General features: G+C 77.9%; 1 protein-coding gene across 1 annotated transcript; it reads left to right on the top strand.

Moving 5' to 3' along the window:
• Positions 1–1,205: 1,205 nt before the first annotated feature.
• On the top strand, positions 1,206–7,028 carry AURANDRAFT_72636 (hypothetical protein; the record flags this gene model as incomplete). Its single annotated transcript, XM_009043135.1, has 5 exons — positions 1,206–2,158; positions 3,376–3,852; positions 4,041–4,092; positions 4,171–4,259; positions 4,358–7,028. 5 exons carry the CDS (start codon positions 1,206–1,208, stop codon positions 7,026–7,028), a joined length of 4,242 nt encoding a protein of 1,413 aa, XP_009041383.1.
• Between the last annotated feature and the right edge of the window lie 2,020 nt (positions 7,029–9,048).

The following is a 9,048-nucleotide window of genomic DNA, read 5'->3' as shown; positions in this document are numbered from 1 at the left end:
CGGCCTTGAGCGTCGCGAAGGACGCGCCGCCGGCCTCGAGCGCGAGCACGTCCGCGGCGCCGAGGAGCGTCGCGTCCTTGCAGCGCCCGATCACGGCGCGGAGCGTCTCGTCGACGGTCGCCGTCGGCGCCGTCGTGGTCGTGGTCGTGGCGAGCGCCGTCGACGTCGCGGCGGCGAGCGCCGTCGTGGCCGCGGGGCTCGGCGCGGCCGCGCCAAAGGTGAGCGCGGACGTCGTCGCGGTCGTAGTGGTGGACGCGGCGGCGCCGAAGGAGAGGCCCGCGGGCGCCGCGGCCGCGGGCGCCGCGGGCGCGCCGAGCGAAAGGGCCGGAGGCGCCGCCGACGCCGCGGGCGCGGGCGCGCCGAAGGATAGAGTCGGCGCGGCCGCCGCGGGCGCGGCGGCGGACGCCGCGGGCGCGCCGAACGAGAGCGCGGGCGCCGCGGCGGACGCCGCGGGCGCCGCGGCGGGCGTGGCGGGTGCGCCAAAGGAGAGGCCGGCGGCCGGCGCGGCGGCCGGCGCCGCGGGAGTGGCGCCAAAGGAGAGGCCGGCGGCCGGCGCGGCGGCCGGCGCGGCGGGCGCCGCGGCGCCAAAGGAGAGGCCGGCGGCCGGCGCGGCGGCGGGCGCCGCGGGCGCCGCGGCGCCAAAGGAGAGGCCGGCGGCGGGCGCCGCGGGCGTCGTGGGCGCCGCGGGCGTCGACGCCGGCGCGCCAAAGAGCGGCGCCGCGGGCGCGGCGGCACCACCCAGCGAAAACGCCGGAGCGGCGGGCGCCGCAGCGGCTGGTGCCGCGGGCGCGGCGGCGGCGGCGCCGAAACTGAACGCGCCTCCGGCGGGCGCGGGCGCCGCCGGCGTCGTCGGAAGCGTTGCGGGCGCGGCGGCGGCGGCCCCGAAGCTGAACGCGCCTCCGGCAGGCGCCGGCGCGGCGGCCGTTGCTGCGGCGCCAAAGAGCGGCGTCTTCGACGGCGTCGCAGCGCCGCCAAATGAGAAGCCCGGCGTCGGCGCTGCTGCCGGCGCACCCGCTCCGAAGGAGAAGGCCATCAGCGGCTGCGCGCGCGCGTCGAGGGGTCGAGCACGGCGGCCGCGATCGAGTTGCGTCAACCGAGTGATCGAGACATGATCGAGCAGGCAAACCTCGAGGAGCCGCTCGAGCACCAAAGCAGCCCTCGATGCCGCCTAGGCCTCGCACGATGGAAGCTCCGAGCCGACGACGATGACCGAGGAGCCGGACTACGGTCCTCCGACTCCGTGTCGCGCGTCGTTCTCCCACGTGCCCAACGAGCCGACGGAGCTGCCGCTGGCGGCGGACGAGGCCCTGGAGTGCTGGCCGGATGAAAGCGGCTGGTGGTACGCGCGGAAGCGCGACGGCAGCGAGGGCTACGTGCCGAGGACGTTCATCGTGCTCGACGCTGCCGCCGCCGAGGGCGACGACGCGGCCGACGCCGACGACGACTTCGACTTCAAGCTCAAGATGGCGATGGCGCTGTCTCTGAGCGAGTCGTCCGCCGCCGCGCCCGCGCCCGCGCCGGCGCCGCCGAGCGCGCCGGAGCCGCCGCCGCGGCTCCCGGCGCGGCCGGCGAGCGCGTCCTTCGCCGCGCTCCAGCGCCCGGCGCCGGCGCCGCGGCCGCGGCCGCTGAGCGTCGACTCCGCGCTCTTCGCGGAATCGCCCGAGCCCATCGACGCGGCGAGCCTCGCGTCGCCGCGGCGCGCGTCCGGCGGGCCCCGCCTCTCGACGCCGCGCGCGGCGCTGAAGAGCGCGCGCCGGAGCCTCCGGGGCCTCGTCGGCGGCAAGAAGCGGAGCCCGTCGGCCGCGGACGCGGCGCCGCCGCCGCCGGCCGACGCGGGGCGCGACGCCGAGATCGAGGCGCTCCGGGCGCGCAACGAGGCCCTCGAGGCCGCGCGGCGGTCCTCGGAGGCGGAGCGCGCGCGCCTCGCGCGCGAGCTCGACGTCCGCCGCGCGGCGCCGCCGCCGGCCGCCGCGGCCGCGCCGCCGCCGCCGCCGCCGCCGGAGGACCTCGACCCGGGCGACGAGTGCGCCGTCTGCATGGAGCGGGCCAAGGACACGGCCCTCGTGCCCTGTGGCCACGTCCTCTGCGGCGTCTGCGTGTCCAAGGCCAACGACTCGAGGATCGTCGACGAGTGCCCCGTGTGCCGCGTCGCCGTGCGGTCGACGATGCGGATCTTTCTCTAAAAAAATCATCGGGCGCGGCGCCTCAGAGGAGGCGGGCCCGGGGCTCGTCGACGACGTAGTCGCAGGAGATGGAGACGCCGAAGCACATGACGCCGCAGGACGGCGCGAGGTCCGCGTCGTCGTCCGCGCGGTCGAGCGGCGGGATGGCCAGCGCGCCCGGCGACGGCGGCGCCTCGACGACGCCGGCGGCGTCGATGTCCTCGTGGGCGCGCGCGGCCCGGGCCGGCCCCGCGCGGCGCCGCGCGGCGACCTCCGACGCCGCGGCGACGGCCGCCTCGCGCTCCGCGGCGTCCGCGCGCTTCGCGGTTTGCCGCTCGAACGCGCGCGCGCGGCCGTGCCCCTTGGCGAACGTGAGGACGAGCGGCCGCGGCAGGGCCCGGAGCCGCGCCACGAGCGCCGCGAAGGCCTCGGCGTCGATCTCGATGACGAGCTGGCCGTTGATGGCGATGAGCTCGTCGCGCGGGCGGAGCGCATCGAACGCCGGGCTCGTCTCGAACGTCTCGTCGACGAGGACGCGCTTCCGCGTCGACGGGCCGCCCGCGTCGCCGACGCGGCCGAGGCAGATCTTGAAGCCGAGCGGGCCCGGCGAGTCGAACGTGACGTCGAAGCACCGGCCCAGGCGCAGCAGCAGGTCCCGCTTCTTCGCGTAGGCGGGGCCGAGCGCGGCGTCGCGCTCCAGCTGCGCCGCGCGGACGACCTTGCTCAGCGGCGTCGCGGGGCCCGGCTGGTGCCGCAGCGCCGGGTGCGACAGCGCGCGCCCGCGGCCCTCGACGCCCTGCGACGCCCGGCGGCCCCCGGGGCGCGACGGCTTCGCGGGCGTCGCCCAGTCGTAGAACCGGAGGCCGACCGCGCCGTCGGCGTTGTTCTCCGACAGGGCGCGGCGCGGCTTGTCGCGCGGCGGCGTCTCCATGGCGAAGGGCTGCCGCGACCCCAACGGTGGAGCACGGGGCTGCGCGGCGCGGCCTCGTCGAAGGGCTGCTACAACAGCCAACTGGCATAACTTCAACCAACGGTGTTGACTTTTTGAAGCATGCGATGATGGTGCCTGAACGCTGCCCATAGATGGAAGGCCTCGACGAGTTCGGCGCCCAGCAGCTGCACAAGGCGGCGCGCGCCGCGGAGGGCGCCGTCGATGCGCGCGCGCCGTCGCCTCGCCAGCGTCGCGCGACCCACGAAACCCGCCGCTTCCTAGGCACACGCTCGAGGACTACGCGGCGGCGCCGGGCTTCGAGGACGTGCGCGCGCGGCTGCCGGACCGCGGCGAGGGGCCCGTGAGCCTCGCGGACGCCGCGCGGCTCGACGCGCCGCCGCCGCCGCCGCCGCCGCCGCCGCCGCCGCCGCCGCCGCCGAAGCCCGCGTCGCCGCCGCGGTGGGCCGCGCGCGAGGGCGGCTACCCCGAGGCCGTCCCGCGCCGCGCGAAGGCGCCGGCGCCGGCGCCGCGGCCGAAGCCCGAGCGCCGCCTGCGCCGCGGCGGCTTCGCGGCGCCCCACGCGGGCGCGGCCGCGCGGCGGCCGCTCCACGTGCCTTCGGGACACGGCGCCGCGCGCGCGGGCGACGTCGTCTCGGCCTGGCCCTGCACGACGCCCGTCGGCGTGCCCGCGGGCCTCGACGTCGACGCCGCCGTGCGGCGCTCGTCGAAGCCGCCGCCGCTCCGCCTCGACCTCGAGTGGTGCTCAGGGCAGGAAAAGGGCGCGACGGTCCCCACTTCGAGGGCTCCTCTCTCGGCCGCTTTCCACTCGTTTCGGCCGATCTTTGGACGAGCGATCACCTCTCGGAGCGCTCTCGACGTGTGAATGAGTTTTCGGGAACGCGCGCGCGCGCGGACCACTCGCGTCGAATCGCCCTGGTCCCGCCCAGGTGGTGCTACGGCTTCGAGACGACGTTCGTCGTCTCGCGGAACCTCTGGGAGGTCGCCGGCGACCGCGCGCGTCCCCGCCGCGTCGCTCGGGGGGTGTGTGTGTTCCCCGCGACGCACGCAACGCACTAGGTCGTCTACGCGGCGGCGGCGCTCGTCGTCGTCTACGACGTCGCGCGGCACCGCCAGCGCCACTTCCGGGGCCACGGCCGGACGCGCGTGTCCTGCCTCGCCGTCGAGCCGACGCGGCGGCGCCTCGTCGCGCGCGTCTCCGCGCCGCGGCGGGCCGCGGGCCGGCACCGCGTCCCTCCCCCCCTAGGTCCGGCGACGCCGCCGCCGACCCCGCGATCCTCGTCTGGGACGTCGAGACGCTCGTCGTCCAGCACCGCCTCGGCGACGGCTGGTTCAAGGCCGCGGCGCTCCTCGTCTTCTTCAGCCCCGACGCCGAGGCCCTCGTCGCCGTCGACGCGGACACGCAGCACTCGCTGGGCTACTGGCGCCTCGGCGAGCTCCGAAGACGCGCGGAGCTCCGGCGCGAGCGCCGCGCCGCCCAGGCCTCCGCGGGCGAGGCGGCAGCGCACTGGTCCGGCGTCGGCGACGCCGACGAGGCCGGCAGCGCCCTCGCCGCGGCGGAGCGGACGCCCGCGGCGGAGCGCCGCGCGGAGGTCTTCGAGCCGCCGGCGATCTACGACGGCTGCTGGCTCTTCGAGGACGGCGACCACGCCGAGGCGGATGTAGACGAAGACGCGGCGCGGGCGGGCACGGCGACGCCGTCCTTCGCGACCGTCGGGCCCGGGCGCCACGTCAAGTTCTGGTTCGCGGAGGCCGACGGCGCCGGGTCGTGGCTCGTGCGGTCCGTCGCCGGGTCCTGGCTCCCGGAGTTCGCGACGACGGCCATGCACCGCTGCGTCTTCCTGCGGGAGCCGCGGCTCCTGCTCACGGGCGGCGGCGACGGGCGCGTCTACGCGTGGCGGGGGACGGCCTGCTTCGCGGCGTTCGACGCGGGCGACGGCCCGCTCAAGGGGCTCAACCTGAGCCGCGACGGCCGCACGCTCGCGACGGGCGACGCCGCGGGCGTCGTGCGCGCCTGGGGCTTCGACGCGGCGGGGGCCAACGACGCGGGCTTCGCGGCCGTCGGCAAGACGTTCCTCGACGCGCGCGACCGCGCGCCCGGCGACGCCGGCGACGCGGCGCGCGACCTGCGGAGCGCGGCGCGGGGCGCGCCCGTGCGCGACGTCGTCCTCGGCGACGGGGCGGCGAAGCTCGTCGCGGCGACGACGCGCGGCGTCGTCTTCGCCGTCGACGACGGCGCCGCGACCCCAAAACTCGCGGCGCACTTCGCGCCGACGGTGCAGACCGTGCTCTCGGCCGTCGCGGCGCTCGGCGGCGGGTCCTTCGTCGCGTCCGCGGGCGGCGACGGCGTCCTCGCGGTCCGCGACGTCGCCGCGCGGCGCCTCGTCGCCTGGGCGGAGCTGCCGCGGCCGGCGACGGCCATGGACGCCGTCGGCGCGACGATCGCCGTCGGCCTCGACGACGGCTCCGTCGCCTTCTTCGCCTGGGACGGCGCGGCCCTCGCGCCGTCGCCGCCGGCCGTCCCGCCGCTCAGGCCGAAGAAGGCCGCGCCGCCCGTCGCGCCGCCGCCGGGCGCCGCGGACCGCGCGGGCCAGGCGCTGACGACCGCGCGGAGCGGCGCCGCCGGCTTCCTCGCCGCGGCGGCCGCGGGCATGGAGGACGCGCGCGACGGCGCGGAGCCGACGGCCGCGGCGCTGCTCCGCGGCGCCGCGGACGCCGTGCGGCTCTCGCCCGACGGCCGCCGCGTCGCCGTGGGCCACCGCGACGGCGCGATCGCCGTGCACGGCGCGGCGCCGCCGCGGCGGCGCGTCGCGGCCTTTGGCGTCGCCAGGGCGCGCGTCACGCACCTCGACTGGGACGCCACGTCGACGTGCCTCCGCGTGTGCACGTCGACGAACGAGCTCCTCTACTACGACGTCGACGCGGCCGCGGCCCGCGACGACGCCCCGAAGCCCCACGACTTCGAGCGCCGCGTCGTGCCCGTCGGCGCGCGCGCGGCGAGCGACAAGGCCTGGCCCGGCGCGACCTGCGTCTTCGGCGCGCACGCCATCGGCGCGTGGCCCGCGGGCCGCGCGAGGGCGGCCGCGGCGCGCGCCGTCGCGTCGCTCCACGCCCTCGAGGGGCTCACGGAGCAGCGCTGGGCGGCGCTCGGCGGCCTGCGGGGCGGCGGGAAGCGCCTGCTGGCCGTCGGCGCCGACGTCGGCGACCTGCGCGTGCTCGCGGCGCCCGCGTGCGTCCAGAACGCGCCCGCGCGCGAGGCGTCGGCGCACGGGAGCCGCTGCGCGGCCGTGCGCTGGCTCAGCGGCTTCGCCCGCGAGGGCGACGACGTCGTCGCGCGGCTCGCGACGGCGGGCGGCCACGACCGGTGCCTGCTCCAGTGGAAGGTCGTGCGCCTGGACGTCGCGAAGACGCAGGACGCGGCCGCGTCCGCGCGCGCGAAGAAGCGCTGGAGCGTGGCCGCGTCGCGGGTCAAGCTCATCGGCGCGTCCAAGGTCGCCGCCGTGCCGCGCAAGGGCGGCTCGAAGATGGCGCTCTGCTTCATGTGCGGCGCGCTGAACCCGGCGGCGACCTTCGCGAACCACCGCAGGACGTGCGCGAGCCGCTGGGCCAAGGCGCGCGACGCCGCGAAGAAGCGGAACCTGCCCGACGACGACGACGACCCGGGGCCCCTGCCGCCGGACCCGCACGCGGGCGTCGACTTTTCCCGCCTCGACCTCGCGGCGCTCGAGGTCGCGAACGACGCGTCCCAGGCGGTCTACTTCGCGCACGCGCTCGCGGAGTGCGAGCACTGCAAGCGGCGCTTCAAGAAGCCCGCGCTCCGCAAGCACCGGCGCGCGTGCACGGCCGCGCGGCCCTTCGCGCCGCCCATCGCGCGGCGGCCCAAGGACCGGGGGGCCGCCCCGGCGGCCTGGCTCTAATTGTTGTGTTGTGTGTCCACGGTCGCGAGCGAAGCGTCTTAGGCGATGCGCCCTACTTCCGAGACGGCTTCCGCGCGTTGTCGCGCGCGACGTCCGGGTCGTAGGCGGCCATCATGCCCTTGAGCGAGTTGAGCTCCTCGTCGTTGCGCTTGTCGCGCACGGCGAGCTCCTCCTTGCTCAGGCCCTTGCGCGGGTCCAACCTGCGCGCGGCGGCGGTCGCGGCGGCGGGCGGCGCGGCGGCGTCGACGCCGCGCGCGCGCATCTTCCCGTACTGCTCCGAGCAGTCCGCGGGGTTCGTCGGCGTGCAGATGCCGGCCTTGACGCGGTACCGCTCCGCGTTCCTGCGCGCGGGGTGTTCGCGCGCGGCGGGCGACAAAGAGGACGCCGCGGGATCACTTCGCCGCCTCCTCCAGCGAAACGCCGGACGCCCAGCTCGCCGCGGGCGCCGCGACCAGCGCTGCCGCTGCCGGCGCCTTGGTGATGAGCTGCCGACGGCTCAGGGCCGACGCGGCGGCGACGAGGAGGACATAGACGAGCTTCATGCTGTGCTGACTGGACTGCTGCTCGTTGACAAGTTCACGTCCGCTGCAAGTTGCCGGCCTCTCGTAACGAGGATTGTACACGATGGAGCCCGACGCAACCCCAACCCCGCGGCTCTCGCACGTCCTCGACGGCTCGGCGTCGGCGACCTACGAGCCCGGCGTCGCGCCGCTCTTCGCGCGCTTCGCGTCGCAGCTGCGGGCCTCCGAGGCGTCCTTCGACCTGCACAAGCTCGCGGCCGCCCGGCGCAGGGCCACGAACAAAGACACCCCGAGCCTCGTCGCGCGGCGGCTGCGCGAGGCCATCGACGACGCGCAGGCGTTCCTCGTGGCGTCGCAGAAGACCGCGGACCTCGCGAGCGCCGAGCTCGGCCGGCAGGCGCTCGAGGCCTCGGCGCCGCCGAGCAGCTCGCGGTCGGACCTCGGCGCGTCCGTCGAGGCCGCCGAGCGGTTCATGGAGCGCATCGAGCGCGAGGAGGCCGCGCGCGACGCGGCGCGCGCCAGGGCCGAGGAGGAGGCCGCCGCGCCCGCGCCGCCGCCCGCGAGGGCCGTCGTCCTCGAGGCGCGGCCGCCGCCTCCGTCCGCCCCGGCGCCCGCGCCCGCGCCCGCGGCGCCCGCGCCCGCGCCCGAGGGGCCGCCGGCGCCGTGCCCGACGCTCGCCGTCGCCGCGGCGCTCGAACGCGCGAAAGCGCTGGGCCACCGCTGGGAGGCCGCGGCCGACGCGCTCGCGCCGGCCGTCGACGCCTGGCGCGCCGGGGGCGCCGCGGTCAAGGGCCCGCCGGCGCTCGTGGCCGAGGCCTGCTACGCGTTCGCGCGCGCGGTCGCGAACGTCGCCGTCGCCGACGGCGCGCACGGCGCGCACAGCCCGGCGCTCCTCGACGACGCCATCGCCGCGCTCGACGTGGGCCTCTTCCTCGGCACGGAGGCCCACTTCCCCTCGCGGCGGCTTCGCGGCCGGCTGGAGCACCTGAGGACGCGCGGCCCGGGCCTCCTCGTCCTCTCCTCGTCGGGCCGACCGCAGATAACAACGACCTAGCTTGGACTCCGGCGGCCGTACGCGTCCCTTCCCCACAGATCTCGCTTCTTACTCCGCTCGTCGCTCCTTCCAGATGCCGACGCGGACGACCTTCTCCGGCGCGTCCGCGAGCCGCTCGTCCGGCTCCGCGAAGGCCGAGATCACGTAGGCCGCGATGAGCGCGTTGAGCACGAGGACCGCGACGACGGCGGCGATGGCGTCCCGGTGCTTCGCGCCCGGCCGCTGCAGGTCCCGCGCGGCGAAGAACGCGCCGGGGGGACACACGGCCACCGCGAACATGAATCGGCCGAGCTTCGCGACCGTCGCGCGGTTCTCCGGCGCGGACAGGATGTCGACGGGCCCCCAGCGCCGCATCTTCGCGACGGGCGCCGCGTCGTCGTCGGGCTTCCGCCGCCGCGGCTCCATGGCCTGTGGGCGCGCGACCGGTCTCGTCGCGGGCGCGTAG

The sequence above is a fragment of the Aureococcus anophagefferens genome, assembly GCF_000186865.1.
Source record: "Aureococcus anophagefferens unplaced genomic scaffold AURANscaffold_44, whole genome shotgun sequence".
Taxonomy (NCBI): Eukaryota; class Pelagophyceae; order Pelagomonadales; family Pelagomonadaceae; genus Aureococcus; species Aureococcus anophagefferens.
This window is presented reverse-complemented; position numbering and strand designations above follow the sequence as displayed.